The sequence below is a fragment of the Podarcis muralis genome, chromosome 4 (assembly GCF_964188315.1).
Source record: "Podarcis muralis chromosome 4, rPodMur119.hap1.1, whole genome shotgun sequence".
Classification (NCBI taxonomy): domain Eukaryota; kingdom Metazoa; phylum Chordata; class Lepidosauria; order Squamata; family Lacertidae; genus Podarcis; species Podarcis muralis.
In genome coordinates, this window is record NC_135658.1 from 98,856,624 (window position 1) to 98,879,620 (window position 22,997).

At 40.8% G+C, this 22,997-nt stretch overlaps 1 protein-coding gene across 7 annotated transcripts in view; it reads left to right on the plus strand.

The window, feature by feature from the left end:
- DACH1 (dachshund family transcription factor 1) overlaps window positions 1–22,997 on the plus strand; it is a 344,361-nt gene that overhangs the window by 126,122 nt on the left and 195,242 nt on the right. For all 7 annotated transcript variants that reach the window (XM_028728383.2, XM_077927779.1, XM_077927781.1 and 4 more), the window contains exon 2: window positions 17,026–17,141. In XM_028728383.2, coding sequence (XP_028584216.2) covers window positions 17,026–17,141 — 116 coding nt within the window. The remainder of the gene's footprint in view (window positions 1–17,025; window positions 17,142–22,997) is intronic.

A 22,997-nucleotide genomic window follows, 5' to 3' on the forward strand; every position in this document is an offset into this window, starting at 1 on the left:
AATGCAAGCAAATTGTGGATTTAGATCAGACTACAAGAAAACATGAGCTGATGGAATAATTAGATTGTAAAACATGATGCACTTTAATAATATCTGCAAACATATTATTAGAGTAATGCTCTTTGGCTGAGCTTCTGTGAAATCCCAAATGCATCATGTCTCCACAGGAAAAAAATTGAGATTGGAAGAAGGAGCAGCAAAAATGAACAGGGTGTGTGTGTGTGTGTGTGTGTGTGTGTGTGTGTGTGTAAGAGAGAGGGAGGGGGAGAGGGAAAGGGAAAACCAGCCTTTAAAATAGTGTTTGAGGCACATCACCTGTTTTGCCAGGTAAGCTGGGTTGCCAGATCATGTGACCAAGCCGAATAGGCATATGCTCCAGCCTAATATCTGTTTCTGATCCCGTCCCTGCTATGCACTCCCCCACTTTTCAAGGCTTGAACCAGCTGAAGATCTCCTGGGTTCCTGATGACCCAGGATAGCACAGATGTGCCAGAGTATTTCTGTTGGAGCCAAGGGATAAAGTTGCTCGGCTCTTCGGTGACTTACAAACTGTGATTGTGTCCAATGAAACATTGAGCCTGGTGTTACGGCATCATTTCCAGGTGATGCGGCCTTTGGAGGTGGACAGGATACTTGCAGGCTTGCACCTGACCCCCTGCTCATTAGATCCTTGTCCACTGTGGCTTATTAAAGCTATCTGGGGTGACGTGAATAGGTGAAAGGCGTGGTAAGCACATCCTTGTGTGGGCGCAATTGTGACCACGGTTTTTAAAAAGGAAGTGGTGAATCCACTCCTCAAAAAGCCCATTCTAGACCCAGTGGGGTAAAAGAACTATAGACTCTTTCTTGGCAAAGGTGGTGGAGAGGGTGGTTGTGGAACAACTTTGGGTATTCTTGGAAGAGACAGCTTATCTAGATCCGCTACAATCTGGGTTCCGATCTGTTTTCAGAACTGAATTAGGCTATGTCTCCTAATTTGGCCAATATAGAATATACATCATACGTGACCTGGAAGTGTCTTCGGACAGCGCTGGCTCCCGGCCTCTTAAGTGAGATGAGCGCACAACCCTAGAGTCGGACACGACTGGCCCGTACGGGCAGGGGTACCTTTACCTTTAGAATATACATCATGCTTCAGCATTCTGAAGACAAAGTTCACCCGAGGCACCTTGATTTTATTTTTGTTTTTATTCCCTCAGTTTATTTTGCTTTACTCATGACTGTCAACTTCAGGCAGAGGAATAAACACACAAAGGATGTCTTCTGGAGTAACATTTTTGAAAACACACGCAGAGGAAGCAGAAATCCATTACCCTGTTTGCTTTTTAAAAATGTTACTTTGGAGCTTGCCCAAGTTTGAGGGTTTATATTAGTGTTTATACTACATTACAGTATATTAGGGTAAACAGATCATATGTATAAGTGATAGGAGGAAAGGTTTCAACCATTAGTTGAGTCATGGGTGCAATCAGCATGTAGTAATTATACATGTAATTTGGCACTTAAACGACCCTCACAATACCTACTGTATACAGAAGCTAGTCTGTGTCAAAGGGGGAGGGATAGAATGATGAAAATTTGTTAGAAGGAATATGGTAACCTGTTCCAGAGATGTACCAATGAAACATTTTCTGAAGTAATCCTATTTTGCCTTCATGTTCTGTTTGTTTTTCTGTAGCAGTGTCAAATAAGCAACCATTCTTAACATATTTAAGAATATAATCATGTCCAGTAGCCTAGTGTGGAAGGAAAATGTTGAGTTCGTTCAAAATAAATACAATTAAAATCTCATCTCATAATGAACTTTCAGTATTCTCTTCAGTGTAGTGCATACGTACCACTTAAGGGCCACTGATATTCGGCTTCTGCGTTGGAGAGGCCTGTACATTCAGGCCAGTTCAGATGGGGTCTGAAATCCTGAAACAGAACAAGCACTATGTTTTGGAAGCCTAGCATACAGTAAGGGCTTTGTGTGCTCCATATTAATGTGATACATGTTTATCTGCAGTAAGGTAACCGGAATCCTGCATGAAGAAAAGTTTAATTCTGTGATTTGTTAAAAAAGAAGCAGCAGCAAATAAATAGTTTCTATAAAATATGCATTTTCACTATAGTGCATAATTCATTCTGCATTGACTAGTTGAAGGCAGGGGCCTAGGCAGGTTTCACCAGGCAGTTTCCATATATTTTTACACTTTTCCTGTTGCCATAAAGTGACGTCCGATGGTTGTCACCAGATTCCACAAAGGCTAGAAATGTGGCCATGAGGGTTTTTAAATAAGTAAGTAAGTCCTGCAAAATGTGGCCAGGTTAAGTACTTAATTCGTTCTGGAGGTCCGTTCTTAACCTGAAACTGTTCTTAACCTGAAGCACCACTTTAGCTAATGGGGCCTCCTGCTGCTGCTGTGTCGCCGGAACATGATTTCTGTTCTCATCCTGAACCAAAGTTCTTAACCTGAAGCACTATTTCTGGGTTAGCGGAGTCTGTAACCTGAAGCATATGTAACCCGAGGTACCACTGTATTGAGCAAAGGTTAGAATAAGAGAGATGTACTCAAATGTGCGTCATTAGCTGTGTTGAGGCACATGACTTGGGCTTCAGGTTGGCTTGTGCATCCCCTTCATATCCTGCAAGGCTCTCTACTTCCATCATAGCTCTATTTGGAGGCGTAGGAAGGTGGGGGCGGGCTGCTTTGGGTGTCATCGCTGAGGGGGTGACATTTGGTGTGCTGCCCGCCTGCTACTCCCAAGCCTACCTGAGCTGTCGGGGGAAGTGGGGGAGCTGCGCTGCTCCCAGGCTGCTGGAGGAGGCGGGCAGGCAGGGAGGGGACGGGAAGGAGGCAGGCGAGCAAACAAGCAGAGGGGGGAGGGAAGGAGAGAAGCAAAAGCTCCCCCAACTTTGGGCCCCAAACCCTGGAACGCACAAGAGGAGAGGTGGGGTGGGAGAACAAAGTTTTGGGGGGCGGATTTTTAAGTGCTTCTGCTCACAGTGTTAAATAAATAAACCAGAAAATAACACTTGCAGCTCTAAGTATCTTATTTTTCCTCCTTTTAATAATTTCAATTGGGGGGGGGGGTGATAAAGAAAATTGCTGCACTGGGTACCACCTGACCTTGCTATGCCTCTGGCTGTGTTGCTGCTCTTCCTTCCCTCCCTCCCACCGCTTCTTTCCCCCCTCTGTTGACAAAGTGGTTGCAGCAGAAGGACCCATTTCTTAGAGCAAGCCATGGAAAACTTGTGCTGCCGTTTTCCCAGTAGCAAGAAGGGAGCGGTGGAAGAAGAGAGACAAGGGGTTGCCATGAAGAAGGAAGCAGCGAGAGGAGGCAGCAAAGGGGCTCAGACTGCTGTATTTCCCCAGCCAATTCCCAGCTCCTTCATAGAATCATACAGTGGTACCTCGGGTTAAGTACTTAATTCGTTCCGGAGGTCTGTTCTTAACCTGAAACTGTTCTTAACCTGAAGCACCACTTTAGCTAATGGGGCCTCCTGCTGCCGCCGCACCGCCGGAGCACGATTTCTGTTCTCATCCTGAAGCAAAGTTCTTAACCCGAGGTACTATTCCTGTGTTAGCGGAGTCTGTAACCTGAAGCATATGTAACCCGAGGTACCACTGTACTTGGAAGGGACTCTTGAGAATCATCTAGTCCAACCCCCTGCAATGCGGGAATATGCGTCCGCATATGGGGTTCGAACCTGCAACCTTGGCTTTATCAGCACCACACACTAACCGACTCAGCTGCCCAGTCAGCTGATGAAGGAAAGGATTAGAACTTCCCTTTCATACTTTTTATTTTAGCATGGAAATGTTTTAGAAACAGATCCTTCCTAACTATTTCCCGTTTCACGTGGCCTAAAAGCCTAGAGACCGTGTGATGTTTGCAACTGGGGTTCTTGGTCTGCTTTTCTTACTCCAGCTCATCGCCTCCCCCCCCCCCCCAGGTTTCTTCTCCCCCAACCCTTGTTACATATCATTAGCAGTGTTTGTTACAATGTAGGGCATTTATAGCAGGAAACAGCTGTGGAATAGTAATAAAAAATAGTTTTCATAAGAGTTTTTCATTATCTCGCACCACTATATGATAAGTCACATTTATCTGGGAATAATAGTAACGTTCTGACAGGTGTAAAGGATAGCTGATTGATATAAACTCAGTATGAAAATGAACCTTTTGATAAAGTCATCTTAGTTAAAACTGATAAGTAAAGTACAGAGAACATAAGTGTCTGCTATTATGTATCATTTTATTGCCTTTATGTTGATCTTGATCTTTTAAGTGGATACTAAAAGATGAGTGAATGTAGGCATTTGTATAATGCACTGTTAACAGAGCATAATCTTTATATCAAGGACAATTTAGCAGGAACAGGGGCTCACGTTTCGCTAAGCTGCAGACACCATCCAGTTGGCAAAATATAAAATTTAGCAGAGTTCTGCCCTTTGGTATGCAAAATGATTATTTCTTAAAAGGAATGTTGCAATGAATGGTGTTCATCCGCAACCAACTAAAATGTTTCTCACAGCAGGAATATTTTTTATGGAAAACCAGGTTTGTCTCTTGCATCAAGCAAGGTGAGGAATTATGTAGTGGGTTTTGGTCTGAGTGCTTCTCTTCCAAATCCCCTTGTTTCTTCTTCTTTAAAACATATATTTTTTTAAAATATTACACTGGAGGCATTTCAACATAGCCTTCATCATTTATATATAAAGCAGTTTTTTGCCCCATGAATGTTTGTCTTCTATTACAGCATAATTTTTGAGTTAATTTTTCAGCAGTAGCTACCTAAGCTTGTTCATAGCCCTTGTTCGTATCATTTTAAAAATAAGGAATTAACTGGAAGCATGTCCCCGCTCCCCCCCAAATTCATCTTAAAGTATAATCCTATACATGTCTTCTCAGAAGTAAGCAACACTGTGTTCAGTGTGACTTACTCTCAGCTAAGGCAGCTGCTGGAAACATTTTTAAATAGGACATTAAAACAATACTAGACTATTTCAAAACTGTTATTTGGGTACCTTATTGGGAACTTGCAGCATACAGGGATATCGAATCTGCTTGTGCACGTACACAAACAAATTTAGTGGTAGGAAAATCTGTTTCACATGATGAAATTAAAAAAATTGAGAAAAGGCATTTTGGTAGCAAAGATACAAAAGAGAATCCAATTTACTGAATTAGAAAACCGGCCATCTTGTTATACAGATATTAGTATGTTATTTTACTTTTTTTGTAGGTTGTTTGCTGTATACTAACTAGTGGTAATTTAGCTAAAGTGGGAAGAAAGAGAGATAAACGAAAGTTTTTTTTAAAAAAAATAAACATCATCTAAGGCGCTCTCTGTTAAATAGGAATTAATTGTAGTGATCGGGTCAGTAATTAGGATCGCTGGTTGATCACCTTAAGAGGATAGTAAGGTGAACTGGGCCAAAGTTCCAGCCTAATCCTTATTATATTATATTCGCTATAGAGCATTTTTACAAAAATATTTACAGGTCCTAGCAATATCTAAGAGACCTTGTTTTCTTTTCTGGTCACCACCTCAGCAAACTAATCAATGAGGCATGAACTGCTATCTGCAGTGCAAGAAATGAAAAATAAACCAGAGATAATCCTTCAGTTAAAAGGTTATTCTGTGCGATAAAAGCTATTTTGTTAATTTATTTACTTACTGGTACAGTGAGATAAAGTCAGGGAACAATTAGGGAATTCAAGTTGAAAGGATTTAAAAGGGCAATGACAACTTAATATTTTAGGTTATTTTACAGCATCCAGAAATATCTTTCTAAAACTAAAAATATCTGCAATGGGATTAGCATTGGGTTTTAATTAATTTCTCTCTAGTTTTTCAAAGTGCAGTTCTTTGCCATTAAAATCTTAGCATAGACCTTTTTTCCTGAATAAACAGTTCAAAGGTGCCTTTGGTTTTATACTGTGGTTTTGTTATTTCAATTAAGATGTCTATTTCTGCAACAAAGCTCTGGAATATATTTCATTTCTCTCTCTCTTAAGATGTAAATACTCATTGTGGAATGCAGTTTTAGAACTTTTAATTCTTAGGAAGTAAACAGATGTCTTGGCAAACCATTAGTAATTGTCCGTGTTTGGATTGTTGAAATAAATAAACAGAATGTTAACTTGGATAAATGGTCAAAGTCACTTGAAACTAGAGGTGTAAAACATTTTATTTCATATTTGATTGGCAGCGTAGCAAAAGCCAGTATATTTCATAATGTTTAAAGGTGAAAAATTTTGTGTGGGTACAGACCTGTTTTCCTAAGGTTGATTGTAACATTGGGAATTAATTCTATGTATCTTTGTCTGCCTATTGGAGACTAGAAAGATATTCTTCTCGTCTTCTTAATAGTTTTTGCTTTATCCAGTTCAACTATTACCTCAGCCAAGGTGGAGAGAGGAAGCACTTCCATGTTTTGCGATTCTGAGGTAACATTCAAACCAAGAAGTTGGGGCGCTGCCTTGAAGTTAAATGCCTGAGGTGTCCCCACATCTGCAGCAATGTCTGGGTTTTTCTCCAATAATTCTCTTTTAAGTGGAAGAATATTTAGTAATGAAGGTGGAGGGAGGTTTTTTTTATTTTGTCTTTGGGGCTGAGGAATTGGTGGTTACCCAGAAACGTAATGAGGTTCATATTGTGGTTCATTTAAGTGCCTTTTAGATGAGCTGCAATTTCCGTTTTAACTGCAAAGTAAGATACATTTCAGCACTCACAAGTAAAAACAGCTTAGTGGCACAGAAAAGTATATTAATTGGTTAATATTCCAACAAGAGACAACAATAGTTGTTCAGAATCTGCTTATAGATTCCAGAACGATTTCCTTCCTTTTTGTCTAAATAGCAGCGGATTCTTTAAATATTTACTTAGAGTAGATGACTTTTCATGTTTATTTCTTTCCTTTAGCTACTGCCACCTAGAGCTGGGCTGAATGTCTAGAGGTGGCCCAAGAACTAGAACTGAGAGAGTTTATTTTACCCCATATTTATTCATTGTTTCAATTCGTGGGTTGCACCAGCTTGGGACAGTTTTCTGGATTTGGACCTGTTCAGGGCCCACCCCCCAAAATCCAGATTTCTCACTGGTTTGCACAGTTATGAATCCAATCTTCCCAGGCTCCTAATAGCTGAACCCTCTTGCATTTGGCTGGTAATGTACTGCCTTTCTCCTTAGTGACCAAGCGATAATAAGGCATCAAGTGGATCTTACTGAAAGAATTCAGTAGACTTTTTTGCATGGACCCATTAGCGCAAATCTGCTTCCAACATTTCCCATACATTTAATAGGATGCATGTTTCCCATGAGATGATGGAACATCCTGAGAGTTACTACCTTTTGAATGCAAACAGTACACAACTCGGGGGGAGATGTTCATGTTAAACATGTAATCTAGCTCTTTGGGGAAGGAACAGCAGCAAGCATCTCTTCCTTATTGTCCTCATAGCATTCCCAACCCCACCACGCTCTGCTGCCTGGCAAAGTGGGAATTGAATTCAACCACATATCTCTGCCTGGGGAAGGTGGACCAATCTGTTTCTGATTCATGTCAGTTTCACGTGTATTGATAAGTCCATTCCATTTGCGCTGACCTGTAAATTATTATTTTTTTAAAAAAATCACAGTACACATTTCTAAATGTACACATGCGCACATTTCTAAAGGGTATATTTTTTGAGCTAAGAACTGTTCAGCAATATTCAGAGAAGTGCAAAATCTGAATGGTAGTTTTATTCCAATCTGCGTATTTACCCAGGAGAGGCACTGCACTACCGATGCTACTTTATCACTGTATCTATATGATAAGAACTGACTGAGCAAGGTCACAAAGGGCAGCTTACTACTCTTACTACTGACTGTTCTCAATGAGTGACTTTCTTTTGAAGTGAACTTTCCTTCCTTCCTTCCTTCCTTCCTTCCTTCCTTCCTTCCTTCCTTCCTTGGTGGCATTGTGCAAATGTACAGTGGTACCTCCGGTTACGAATGCGATCTGTTCCAGAGCCCCTGCCATACCCCGAAAATTCCCTAACTGGAGGGCCGCTTCTGCGCACACGTGGGGTTGCAGAGCGTTCTGCACATGCAATTGTGAATGGAACAGAGGGCAAAGGAAGGAAATGAGATCATCCCATGGACTAGTTTTGAGAAAGATGTCATTAAACATATTTATAAATTACATAGAATTTTGGAGCTTGGCACCAAGCCAGCCAAGTTGGTACATGACACACCCATGTTTCAGGAAGCTTAAATACCCATGTGGACTGAAGAGCTCCCAACTGGATAAATTGGCAAAAAAAAAAAAAAAAAAAAAGGCGAATGCTAATATAATTGAAAGTACATTTTCGTCCACTGAGGCAAAAGACATCTTCCCCTGCATGTATTTACAAAGACTAATCAGGAAGGAAATCTTTGAGTCATGGGCTCAAACATCAGTTCCTGAAAAAGGATGGACCTTTTATTTAGAAGACTTAGATGTGGATCTGAATGTGGATCACTTATTAACATTGCAAGGCTAATCCTGGCCTTGTGGATATGACTGCAGGCATCCTTTCCCTGTTGCCTTCTCACCACCTGCTAAAGACCTTTTTCTTTGAACAAGCCTTGTTGAGCTCTTTCCCACTGTGCATCTGAATTGGCATTGTTTCTAAGATGTTTTAAAGAAGTTTTTATTTTTTATTACTTGTTGTTCGCCATCCTGGGTTAGTTTGGGAGGAAGAGCAGAATATAAATGTAATAAATAAAATAAAAATCATTTGATGTACACCCCCAGATAGTGCACTCATGGCTGCATGCGACTAAAGTTGGGTATAGTGTTTCCATATCTAAAATGAATATCCAGTGGATTTTTTTTTAACTACATGCTTCTAGCAATTATGTTTGGTGTTACACTTTTAAGTTTCTTAAGTGTGATATAAAAACACCTACACTGGCAATTTCTTAAAATATTGTGAAACTAGGTTTGATATTTTTTCGTTGTTCTAAAAACAAATCAGAACTCCATCAATTACTTTTCTCACTCGTGTAAATAAGCAACCCAGACTGTCCCTGTTTCCAGTCTCCCATGCAGCCCAGTCTTGTATTGACTCTGCCTCTGTTCTGGCTCCTTGCTTCCAGCTGAAGAGGTAGGAAGCATTGCAATGGAAGGAATGGGGCATTTAACATATCAGCTGCCAGCTGCATACCTGTATTGTCCAGGAGCCAATCTCTCTCCATATGGCAAAGCACAAGTCTCATCTGTAGGGGCAGGCAGGAAGTGAGCCCAGTTTGTACATCACAGCCAGAGCTTCAGAGTTTTAAATCTCAATCCCTATTTTAAGGTGGAAAGCTAAGAAGGAATCGTTTTTTAAAAACATATTAATTTTTTTTGGCCATTATGGCATTTCAGTGCACTACGGACTTTCTGAAAGGAGAAGCCACTTCTGTATATTAAGATTAATGTAGGGGGTAAAATTACTATACCTGGCTCTTTCAAGAATTCAGAAGGAAGACTTGATAATTTAATTACATGCCTTATTCGCACGCAAGCTCGTGTGATCCTCGTCTTGCTGAAACCATTTGGTTGGTAGTGATTCATCCAATAGCCTTTTGGGTTTGTGTGGGTGGGGAGGAAATCTTGTCTCCGGTTATATATTGTTAACCGTGTTATAATTACTAAAACATATTAGTACAGCCACATAGTGTTGGGGTGTATTCATGCTGTTTTTGAACAATAGAGGGTAAATAGCTAGAAAAGCTTTCCTTTGCGCAGGTTTTATGAGATCCTGAAATTAGTATTACAATGGGGTGTGTATAATTCTGTTGAATCTGATTACTTTAGCAGCAGCAGTGGGGTTGATAGTATCAAGTTCCAGCTTGCAATGGAGGGTCAGCATGGACCCAGGCCATTAAAGGAGAAAAGTTCAGGGAAAGTTCATTTCTATTGTTTAGCCATGGTTACAAAACAAAACAAAATTTCTGCATTTGAAACATATTGCTTTTTTGGACTTTGGAGGTTATCTGGTCTTTTATTCCAAACCTCCCCCCAATTTGAACACAGAAATATAAACCTTGTGATTATGTTTAGTGTAAACAAAAGAATATTCTCTGATCACTGTTAAAGTAAAACACAGATGTTCTGTGTTGACTGCTGATGTCATTAAGCAAAATGTTTATATTCATTTAATTTGATCTACTAAACTGTTAGTATTTAAACTATTACTAGGTCAGTAAAAAAACTTTCATAGGAACCACAGAAATCGAGATTTTATGTTTGGAAAATATTGTGTTTACTGAAGGCACAATTAATCTCTTAAAATCAAAGCATTATTTTAAAAAATGTGACCTCTTTATTAGGAACTACAAATCTATGGTAAAAAAGGTAAAGGTAAAGGGACCCTTGACAGTTAAGTCCACTCACGACTAAGAAGTTCTGCTGGGACAAGGACCAAGAGAACAGTGACTCACCCTAGGTCTGTGTGTCCCAGTCCATCCCATACTTTAAATATCACTACACATTGAATACGTTCTGAACATACACACGCAGCCCATGTGATGGTTGTAGATCTTCATGAAATAAAGTGTTTTTCTTATTGCTAATATAAGTAAAACAGGTCAAACCTCCAGCCCAATTTTCCCAGTTAATGGGGGAAGATCAGGGAAACGCCCCCCCCCAAAGCTTTGGGTTTTTTTTGCCAATGTTGTCAGCAGAAAGTCAAATACAAGCCAGGTCACTGAACATCAACTGCTTTTGTTTAATGATGTAATATGGGGGGAAATGTGAAGGTCATATAAATGAAACATTTCTTTTTAAAAAAAGAAGAACTAGAGTGTCCTGCTTGTGAACTGTGTTATCTAAAAATAGGGTATTTGTGCCTCTGTTAACATAAATAACTGGTTATCTTAGTAGTGACTTGCGAAAACTCTTGGGTGCAGTGTTTCTTATTCCAGGAACAAATAACCAACCAACCAACCCCAGACCTTACAGTAAATTTGAAATACATGAGGACATAGTATATGTTAACAACTGTGAGGATATTAGGGAATATAATATATTTATTCTCTCTGACTAGATAGCTTATGCAAAATGCCATCAATTGTTGTTATTATTACTACTTTGTTGAAGTGTGGGTGTTTCAGGGATTCCTATATATTTTGAAAAGTTCCACAGATGGTAATATCTTGTGTGTCAAGTTAAATTCATCTTTCTGGGCCATTATATATATATATATATATATATATATAGAGAGAGAGAGAGAGAGAGAGAGAGAGAGAGAGAGAGGTGTGTGTGTGTGTGTGTTTGGGTGGGTCCAGGGGTTGATACCTGCTGCTCTGAGAGAGGTAGTAGTGTGGCCCTTCCTGAAAAGGATGTTCCTGAACTTGGTAATGTATGAGAACTACCATCCAGCCACTAATATCTCCTTCCTGTGTGAAGTGTGGTGACCAGTCATCTTCCAATGTTCTTGGGGGAAATGCATTATGTAAACTCATTCCAGTGTACATTCAACTCAGGATTTTGGACCAAAACAGCCTTAGATGCCCTGAAGGCAGAACTGTTCCGGTAGACAGATAGGGATAACAGGACCGTGTTAGTTTTTCTGGGTTTCTCACTAGCTTTTGATGTCATCAACCCCATGGTATCTTACTGGACAACCTCTGCAAGATGAGAGTTGGGTGAAAGGTTGTGGTAGTTTGTCTCTTACCCGCAAGGCGAGTTGCAGAATATAGTTTTGGAATACTTCTGCTCTGCCCCATAATTATTGTTCGGTAAAGTTTGAAGCGTTCCATCTTGTCTCCGATACTGGATTAGAACATTGGGTTAGAACATCAGGTGTTTTGAAATTGAGTGCTTTCAGTACATTGATGACACTCAGCTCTATTTGTCTTTGTTATGTGTTTCAGGTGAGGTTGTGCAGGTGCTGGACTGTTGTTGGGACCTGTAATGGGCTGGATAAAAGCCAGCAGACATATTCCCAACAAGGGTCTTGATGATTCCACTCTCTGGAAATTTGATAGACACTCTACCATAGACAGGGTTGCATTTCCTCTCAATGAGTGTAGTCTGGGAGTACTCTAGATCTATCTTTCTTACTGGAGGCCAATCAGTGGCTCCTGTTGATTTTGAAGTCCTTTTTGGCTCCTAAGCTATGACTGTTCTTGGATAAGGAAAGCTTGGCCACAGTATTTCATGCTTGGATTACCTCAGGGCACTCTGTGTGGGGCTGCCCTTGAAGAAGGCACAGAACATAACACTGGCCCTGAAAGACCTACTTTGGCTCCTAGTACGTTTCCAGGCACAATTCAAAGTGTTGGTGCTGACGACCCTTAAAGCCCTAAACGCCCTCGGCCCAGTATACCTGAAGGAGCATCTCCACCCCCATCGTTCAGCCCAGACACTGAGATCCAGCACCAAGGGCCTTCTGGCGGTTCCCTCCCTGCGAGAAGTGAGGTCACAGGGAACCAGGCAGAGGGCTTTCTCGGTAGTGGCGCCCGCCCTGTGGAACGCCCTCCCACCAGATGTCAAGGAAATAAACAACTATTTGACTTTGAGAAGACATCTGAAGCCAGGCCTGTTTAGGGAAGATTTTAATATTTTATGAATTATTGTATTTTAATATTCTGCTGGAAGCTGCCCAGAGTGTCTGGGGAAACCCAGCCAGATGGGCGGAGTATAAATAAATAAATAAATAATAACAATTATTATTCTTTGTCGAGGGCGCAGCAGCAGCAGTAGGCCACATTAGCTAAAGTGGTGCTTCAGGTTAAGAACAGTTTCAGTTTAAGAACAGACCTCCGGAACGAATTAAGTACTTAACCTGAGGTACCACTGTACATCTAATAGGAACCATTTAATACCGGTCCTAGAGGAACTGGACTGGCTGCCAATATGTTTTTTGTCTGATTTCAAAGTCTTGGTAATGACTTGCAAAGCCCAAACAGCTTAGGGCCAAGAGGGAGTATTCTTTTTACTATATTGTCCTGCCCAAGAGTTAAGATCTGGTTTTGAGGGGTCCCCTTTGAGAGCTGTATGGTAGATGAGGATACAAGAGAGGATCTTTACCCCTGTAGTGTCCTGGTTATGGAACTCCTTAAAAGTGGGGGTTTTTAGTGCCAAGTTGTAACCTGGCTGCTTTTGCTGGAGTTTCAGTCGTGCTAATCATACCCTGGAGTGGGAACTTCTTCTTGTTGTTGCTTAGTCGTTTAGTCGTGTCCGACTCTTCGTGACCCCATGGACCAGAGCACGCCAGGCACTCCTGTCTTCCACTGCCTCCCACAGTTTGGTCAGACTCATGCTGATAGCTTCGAGAACACTATCCAACCATCTTGTTCTCTGTCGTCCCCTTCTCCTTGTGCCGTCCATCTTTCCCAACATCAGGGTCTTTTCCAGGGAGTCTTCTCTTCTCATGAGGTGGCCAAAGTATTGGAGCCTCAGCTTCAGGTTCTGTCCTTCCAGTGAGCACTCAGGGCTGATTTCCTTAAGAATGGATCGGTTTGATCTTCTTGCAGTCCATGGGACTCTCAAGAGTCTATTCCAGCACCATAATTCAAAAGTATCAATTCTTCGGTGATCAGCCTTCTTTATGGTCCAGCTCTCACTTCCATACATCACTACTGGGAAAATCATAGCTTTAACTATACAGACCTTTGTTGGCAAGGTGATGTTTCTGCTTTTTAAGATGCTGGGAGTGGGAACTACCTGATTTATAATAGCTTGTTGTGTGATTGATTTTTATCAGTCATATATAATTTAGTTTTGCTCATGGAATGCTCTAAAACAGGATGTAAAGGAGCTGTTCTTGGATAAGAAAGTGCATTGTGTATGCGGATCCAACCCAGTACATTTATTTTCATTGTGGTGATACAGAACATGCCCAAGAACAGTGAGTATATTTAGCACAGTGCTTGAAGTACAGCAAAAAAACAATTCGATTCTCATGTGCTCCCCGCCCCAGAAAGTTTAGAAAATAAGGGTGGTTTTTGTGTGTGTGAGAGAAGAACCCCCCACCCCACGTCCAACCAAACAAAAATCTTGTGGCTTTATATTAATAATGACCTCAATTCAGGTCATTAACTTGGGAATTAATGACCAGTTAAGGTTAATGGCCCAAGGTCTTGAGTCATTAAACTCCAAGGAAATGCCCTGTACTTTGATCGTTATTCGTTTATTAGGGATGGATTGTAGTTTTTTTAAAAGTGGGTTTCTGAAAACACAAAGATGATCTAATGCTCACAGTGAAGGCAGGCATTGTGTTACATATGTCTTACATCTAGAAATGGACATAAATAAGACGTTTCTGGTATTATCATCTTTTAGAATACTCTGCAGTGTGCACATTCTAATTATTTGCTGCTTTGAAGTCAACCCTAAAAAAAGTCTTGTAAGAAGTAGAACTAGAAACTAGATGGATGAGGTAATATTTCATCCACAGTCAACAAATTAGAATTTAGTGTGTCCTGTATGTGTTTATGTGTGCCTGCACGGTATGTATTTATTTATCACATTCTTACTCTGCCAGAATTACAGGATGGAGGATGTGAGGTTATTTCTATCTTACCTGTGAGGTGGTAACACTGAATAGCTGAATGGGGATTTGAAACTTAGCTTCCCACATCCAAGTCCAGCACTCTAACCTTTACTTCTTCCATGCAGAAAAGTGCCACAGTGAAAATGATGCCCATCATATAAACATAATTGATATTTGGAGCAGATTTAACAAACCACTATTACCTGTGGGGTGTGTGTGTAATTTTTCTTTGAAAAAACAAGGCCTAGAAACGTAAGGTGTTAGGGTGTCATATTAAATTCAACAGTGGAGCTTTATGAAAATGATCCATAGATGGTATTCAGCTCCGAGTAGATTGGCTCAAATGTATAATGCAGAATCGGATTTGTGTTGGAAATGTAAAGAAGTAGAAGGAAACTTTTTTCATGTGTGGTGGGCACGCAAAATTGTAAAAGAATATTGGGAAATGATATATAATGAGATGAAAAAAGTCTTTAAAACAACATTTCCAAAAAAACCCCAAAAACCAAAAACCCAACACCAAAACAAAACAAAACAAAACAAACCCCCCCACACACCAAGAACCAGTGGCATTTATTTTAGGAATTACCCAGACAGAGATTCCCAGGAGTCAGAAAAATATATTTATGTATGCAACAACAGTGGCTCAGATCTTGCTGGCCCCAAAATGGAAAGTATAGAGGTCCCCAGCAAGGAGGATTGGCAACTTAAGATGTTAGAATATGCAGAGTTAGCGGGTGTAACAAGTAGAATAAGAGAACCAGAACAGGTATTTAAGGAGCAGTGGAAATTTTTTGTTGAGTACGGTATAATGAAAAAAATGGTGTGCAGTTGAAAACTCTGGCAATATTAAAGTAAATTCGACTGTAGAATAAATAATAAATAATAAATACTGAAGTGATGTAAGATAAATGTACAGTATAATAAAAATAAGTTTAGTTCGTAATGTAACATTTTAAAAATCAATAATTTAAATAAATAAATTCAACAGCAGAATTTTGAGTTGAATTGAATTTTTTTATATAACAGCAGCTGCTGTTGTTTAACTGTTGGGATTCCCTTTTTTATCAAAAGAGCTTGTAGGCAGCAAAAAAGCATCTTGCACGTAAAATTTCCTTGTCCCATAACAGGGACTTGAATCTGAAGAACCCCCACTTGCTCAAACAACTGACCATACTACCCTACTCTCCAAAAGTGCCTCAGAAGGTAGCTTTTGAACATACTTGGGAATACTGCTCCGTAAATTCACGTAGAAAGAACAACCCTGCTATGCATACAGATCCATTGTACTTCAACGCTCAAGTATGGTTTTCACATCCACTTTTGATGTTTCTCCGTGTTGCCTGTCAACTGTGTGAAATCCCGTTCAATGACAGGAGCAGGCTGCTCACCCTGCCTGTGGCATTGGGAACACCCCTAGTCCTTCCTTGTGGGTTGTCCACAGTTGAGCGCAGTCGTCTTCAGGGAGGAGCCTCTCACATAGCTGCTTGCTTTTAGGTTTCCATGAGATTGGCAGTTCCAATCTGGTATTATTGAGTGAAGGGTCTATTGTACAGTCAGCAGAAAGTGACCTCTCCTTCGTTTTTCTGTGGTGAACATTTCTTCTGAACGGGGTCCCAAAACAGTGGGATCTGTGTATTTATTCTTGTAAATCAAAATCTAAAAGCTTTCAGAGTTAGGGAATGTGTACAATCCCTTCTATGTATTCACACAGAACAGATGTAAGGTGCCAGAACTGCAATTTTTCAAGGATGCCTTACAAACATTCAAAGCCTTTTCTGAATAATGTGCCTTATTTAAAGCAAGATTTTTTGGCTTTTAAATAGAATAAGGGTTAAATGATAACTTGACTTATCTTTTACGTGACAAAAAATAAAGAAATTGCAAGACCTTTTCACATATTAGATATGTATTGTCATTTATCATCTAGATATCAGGGTAGTAGTGCGAAGTAATAAAACATATCATCGAAAAATGTGCTATAGGTCTGAATCACTCTTTCATTCCACCTCCCAGCTAACTGTAGTATTAAATCAAACAAGCAGAACATTTCCTTAGGCAGCCATTGCCTTTTAATTTCCTGAAGAACCTTAAAATATCATTCATTACAAGTACTACACATATTTGGTTTTTAAAAGTCTCATAAATCAATAGCAGGCTGACTGTAATAATTATTACAAGTTAGTGCATAATTTTCATGCTGAAGGCTGCATGCAGAACTTTAGCATATGCAAACGAGGCAATTCAAACTGTGTATAGATATTAATATGAAGAAGCAGGTAACGAGGTGCAGGCTATGAATTATGCATCAAGCGCGGCTGATCTTCAATGAGGAAAATGAATTCAGCATGTAATCTAATTAGTGATGGAAGTCTATTACATCTAACTGCAAAAGCAACCGTCCTTGAAACAAATTTATTTACAGTCCATGTTACCAATTGAAACAACTTTGAAATGATGTGTAAGACAACAGCTTAATTGTAAAGTTGTTGTTTTTTTGTTTGGTTTCCCCCCTTTCAGTTCCAGACCTGGTCGGCCTCCTAAGCGGACTCAAAGTGTCACCTCTCCAGAGAATTCACATATCATGCCGCATTCTGTCCCTGGTCTTATGTCTCCAGGAATCATCCCACCAACAGGTAGGAAATTTGTACTCTGTGGTGTGGCAATCGCATCCCTTAATTCCATAGGACGTCCAAGCATTATTTTAAAATACACTATCGTTTTGTATTGCCCTGCAATAATTTCCTGATGAATGAAAACTTTTATTAGCTAATGGGTGTGTAATATGTTGCATGTTCATGTGAGCAGGAACTCTGTACCCCAGCCCCCAGAAAGTTGCAGAGACCTCCTCCTTCCCTTCAACCGCCTATGAAGCCAGCTTGTTGTCCCTTTGCATGGGTCATATGTAACTCATAATTAAAATGCATATGCTGCTGTCATTATGCGATCTTATATGATACAATACCAAAATGGAAATAAAACTTATTTCCAGTAAATCAATTCCTATATTGTTTTTGTTACAACCGTGCTATTTTGGCTGCACCAGCTACATCCCATCCTTTTACTAGCCATTTCTATCCAGGTGGCATCTTGTTGCCAGAATTCCTTTTCTTGGCTTTGATCCTGAGAAATGTGAATAGGAGGAGACATTTCCATCCAACCTTCCTCCTGCTCCTCTCTCAAAGTCTCCCCTGGACATTGGAGGAACTTTCCTGAATTATGTGGGATGGAGTAAGAGGGAAGTTAGCCAAAACTGGGTGGAGTTACATTGAACTACTGGATCTTTTTAATAATGGAAAACAGCAGCGCTCTGCTCTTTCACAAGGTCCGTGGGGTCTGCTCTCCAGTTCTATTCCTTGAAGGACTCTATAGCTTCCCTCATCTGTCCACTGCATTGGGGAGACCTGTGCACATCCAGGATGAAGGAAAAAAATATGCGTTACATAAGTTGTAGAAGAGGAAAGGTTGTTTGTCCAAAATGTTTTAAAAACAAAACACAGATTTAAAATTGGAACAAAAATGTATTTTCCTGAGGTGAACATAGTACTATGGCCCCCTTGAGGTAGTAAAAATGAAATAGGCCATCAATATGGTTTCCGTTGTGTACACCTCAGATAGATGACTAGGTTTGGTGTAAAGAGACCAAGGTTTAAATCGCTCGGCAGTTGTGAAGCATTGGTCTGTTATTCTCTTTAAGCCTCACCAACCTTACAAGGCTGTTGTGTGAGTGTAGAATGGTCAGGAGCTTATTGAAGAGAGGACAGGATAAACGGGTAAAAATGCAGATTAATTTAAGAAAACAGGAAAGGACAGAAGGTGTACATAGGCTAGAATAAAAGGTGGAGGAACCAGGATGCATCAAGGAGAAGTAAGGATAAGAAGAGATGAACATGCGCAAATGCAAATTTGTATACAGTCCTTAGGTGTCATTTCAGGAGAATGATGAGGGCTACTGGAGCCAAAGGCTCAATGGAAATGTTACAATATAATGATGGATTTTGAAAGATGTGTTAAAGAATTCCAGGCACAACAGACATCAAGGTTCTAGGAGTATTAGACGGGATATTTTTCTTTTCATCGTTTTTTCCTTCCTATTCTCTCACTTTATGTTTACCTCTTCATTCCTTGTCTTCTAATGGTTTAGTGCTTTTTATTGTAGTAATTTGCAAGGGTTTGAGGAGAGCTGGAGGGGTGGGGCTTTCTTATGAAAGTACTATCATTTTTCTATGCATTTGTTGGTTTTTCATGCATTGTCTGTATTAATTGTAAACATTGGTGGTGTTTGGTTTTAAATGAGCACACACACAAAGAACAAAAGGATGGGGGAAGAAAAAGAGAGAGAAATGAGGGAACATCTTCAAAAGTGCAACTGTTTTGTGTCTAATGTCAGATAATCTCCTTATCTCTTGGAACTCTTCTTTTAATAAATGATTAATTGTTGGGTAAGTGCTTAGTTGACCTGAATGCACTGTTCTTAAAACTGGAAGTGTTGTCCACTCTGTGATGGAGCACAATAAGTGCTTCTTTGTTTCTCTTTAAAATAAAACTTTTTTTACAGGGACTTTTAAATTATTTTTACCAGATTCATTCAAAATATACAGATGCACAAAATAACGGAGGCTAAAGAAATGCAGGCAGAACTGATTTTTCATGCTAGCCCTCCGCTTATGTTGCACTGGAATTCAAAGCCACACTGAATAGCATTATATTATTATTTATTACATTTGTTAGTTGCTTTATCCTGCCTAAGGCAACCCAAAGTGACTTGCAACCAACCAACCAAAACCTCCACAGAGGTGGATTAAGAACAGTTTAAGGAACTTGAAAACAGGATAGCAGTTTGTGTATCAAGGCAAACTTTTTCTGAAGACATTGTCTACATTGCAATGTTTAACCAAATTTATGTCCCACTGTGTTAAGTGGTGCTTAGGTCTAGATAATAATGTATCTGATTTCAGGCTTTGCTCTTTCAGCTTTTCCTTGGCTGTTATCCCAACTGTGCCCCTGCCCACTGGAGGATTGCTCAGTACTTAATTTTGGGTATACAGAAATCAAGCCTATTGATCACGTCAGTTACATTGGTCACATCTCCCTGCTCCAAATGGAGTACAGCTGAGGTTGATAGAATGTATTGCCCTTAGGTGACATGATTATCCTACTTTTCATAGCTCAGTCTTTAGCCTGAGACAATCTCAGGATCGTGGGTTAGAGTCCCTTGTTGGACAAAAGAATTCTGCATTGGAGTGGGTTGGACTAGATCAGTGTTTCCCAACCTTTTTCTGACTGTGGACGCCTTCTGACCCTGTTTCCTTCCTGTGCCCCCGCCCCCGGATGTAGCCAAGGGGGGGAGCTGCCCCCCAATAAGAAAAAAAAACAATACAAATCTGAGGTTCTGCCACTCTAATAAAAGCCTGCCCCCCCAACAAAAATCCTGGATACACCCATATCCCCCCATCCTACCTATGGTATAAAGCAGTGTTCCCCAACCTTGGGCCTCCAGCTGTTTTTGGACTACAATTCCCATCATCCTTGACCACTGGTCTTGCTAGCGAGGGACGATGGGAGTTGTAGTCCAAAAACAGCTGGAGGCCCAAGGTTGGGGAACACTGGTATAAAGGTAGCTATTTAAATGTTTTGTTTCTAAATAGCACATGTTTTTAAATAATTTTTTATAATTTATACAAAATACAATTACATAAAATTATAGGAGAATAATGAAAGATTGTTGAAGCAGAAAACCAGAACCATAGTGCTTGAAGGGACCCCAAGGGTGCAATCTCCTGCAATGTAGGAAACTCAGCTCAAGCATCCCTGACAGGTGGCCACCCAACCTCTGCTTAGAAACCTCCAAGGAAGGAGAGTCCAGAACTTCCCGAGGGAGATCCATCTTCCATGTATTATAAAAAGTACACAACACTTATTTGACGCCAGTTACCATATTTTTTGCTCTATAAGACTCACTTTTTCCCTCCTAAAAAGTAAGGGGAAATGTGTCTGCGTCTTATGGAGCGAATGCAGGCTGCGCAGCTATCCCAGAAGCCAGAACAGCAAGAGGGATTGCTGCTTTCACTGCACAGCGATCCCTCTTGCTTTTCTGGCTTCTGAGATTCAGAATATTTTTTTTTTCTTGCTTTCCTCGTCCAAAAACTAGGTGTGTCTTGTGGTCTGGTGCGTCTTATAGAGCGAAAAATACGGTATTTGACACATAGGGGGAAACCTACAGATACAGGCCAGAAGGCGCACAGGGAGTTCTGTATATATGGAAGAAGTTTAAAAAGCAAGTGGTCCTCACTGACCTGGTGCAAAAATATCTTGTCATCCGGAGAAGCCCTGGCTGCCTAGATAAAATGCTATAGCCCCACACACCCTTACCTGGGAGTAAGGCTCCCTAAACTCATTGCGGCTTTCTTCTGAGCTATTTACTTAGTTATTTACTAGATGCAAGTCAGCAGCACCAGACGATCCCACTAGGCTAGGCGCTCAGGTGGATTTCACCCCGTGCCTTGCAGAGCCTGGCCAATGCTGCCGACGGGCCCTGCGCCCCTTGGCAACATCCAAAGGCCCTGATTGGCTAGGCACAGGGTAGATTGAACCCTGCACCTTGCAGAGTCAGGCCCAGGCTGTCACCGGGCCCAGCACTGTGGCGGCAGCAACAAGCAGCTCTGGCTTGCCCTACCCATTGCCACCCCACCATCGCACTTAACCTGACCTGGGGGTTCTGGATCATAGGCTCCACTGGTCAAATGGGAGCCTCAGTGATCGCCCTCTCCCACTGGAAACAAACCAGGATCACTAAAGAAGAAAACATACAGTGGTGCCCCGCAAGACGAATGCCTCGCAAGACGAAAAACTCACAAGACGAAAGAGTTTTCCGTTTTGTGAGTCGTTCCGCAAGACGAATTTACCTATGGGCTTGCTTCGCAAGACGAAACGTCTTGCGAGTTCTTGCGAGTTTGTTTCCTTTTTCTTAAAGCCGCTAAGCCGTTAATAGCTGCTAAGCCGCTAATAGCCGTGCTTCGCAAGACGAAAAAACCGCAAGACGAAGAGACTCGCGGAACGGATTAATTTCGTCTTGCGAGGCATCACTGTATGTGACAAAAAGCAGCATTGGGTCCTGGTGGGCCACTCTCTTATTTGCTTGCGATTGGCTAAGCAGATAGCCAGCCAATCAGGATTTTTAAAATATATATATAAAAAAAGATTTCCCCCCTTCACTTCTCATTCCTCTCTGTGGCCCCCTAGCCTCGTGCTGTGACCCCCACTTATGTGATTTCCCCCTGCGGGGCCCTTGGAATATCCTAGGGCCCCCAGGGGGTCATATGGCCCGTGGTTGGGAAACATTGGGCTAGATGACCCTCATAGTCCCTTCCAATTCTACAATTCTATACTGGTATGAGTCTATGAATCATAAGTTAATAGGAGGCTGCTGGGTGACCTAAGATTTTTTGGCCTGTAAATAGTTTTTTTGCTGAAGGAAATGAACCAAAAAATATTTATTTGTGTTTTCTTATTGCAAGCACATTTACTCTGTTTTGGGAGAAGTTTCTAAGTAGTATAAATAAATAAACACTTCACTACTATTGCATTTCAGCTTTTTTGTGGCTTTGGTAATAGGAAATGTTTAAGATGATGAATGCTACAGAATTGTGCATAGTGTAAGAATTTAGAAATGTGCAAGGCAGCCCAAACACAAATATCTTGTCAAAAAAAGTTTAAATTTTAAAAGTATGTAGATTATTTCCAGTAAATAATCTAAAGTGAAAAGCTTAATAATATTTCATTTCTGACCTGATAGAGTAAATGTTTACTTTAGGGGTGGGAAATATCTAGACCATGGGCCAGGCCTGTCAGAGGCCTGCAAAGCCTGTCCCCTCAAAGCATGCCCACCTACCTACCCTATATGACACCAGGTCTGGGACATCTACAGATGCAGCTGCCAATGCACAATCATAAGGCTTAAAGTGTATTACCCGTTGTACGTTGTCTCTACCAGTGCCCCTGCAGAAAGCAGGTTTTGGCTCTAAAACCAAAGTCTCAGGTGGCTTAAAGGCTCATTGTAAGCGCATCGTGTTGCTTTGAAGTCCTAACTTCAGGACTAAAAAGTTACCTGAAGTCATGGTGTTGTCAGGTGATTAACCGGTGGACAGCCCCACCCAGCTGTCAAATTTGGCCTGTGAGGCTAGGATCTGATACCTTACCTGACGTCCATACCTGGCATGCGGAGCCAGAAAGGTCCCCCACGTCAATTTACATGGCTTTGCATTCTGTTTCTGATCCCGTGGTGGTTTGGCCTAGTAAGCAGACTATATGCAACGAGACAGAAGCAGCTGTTCCTAAGCAAGAGCATCGTGGCTGTTGCAGATCCCATAAATCTCATTGGTTTTTATTTATTTATAAAAGTATTTCTATACTGACAATTCATACAATGTAACTTGGCAGTGTGTAGTAATATATGCAATAGAATATAACATACCGTCAAAATAGTAAATCAT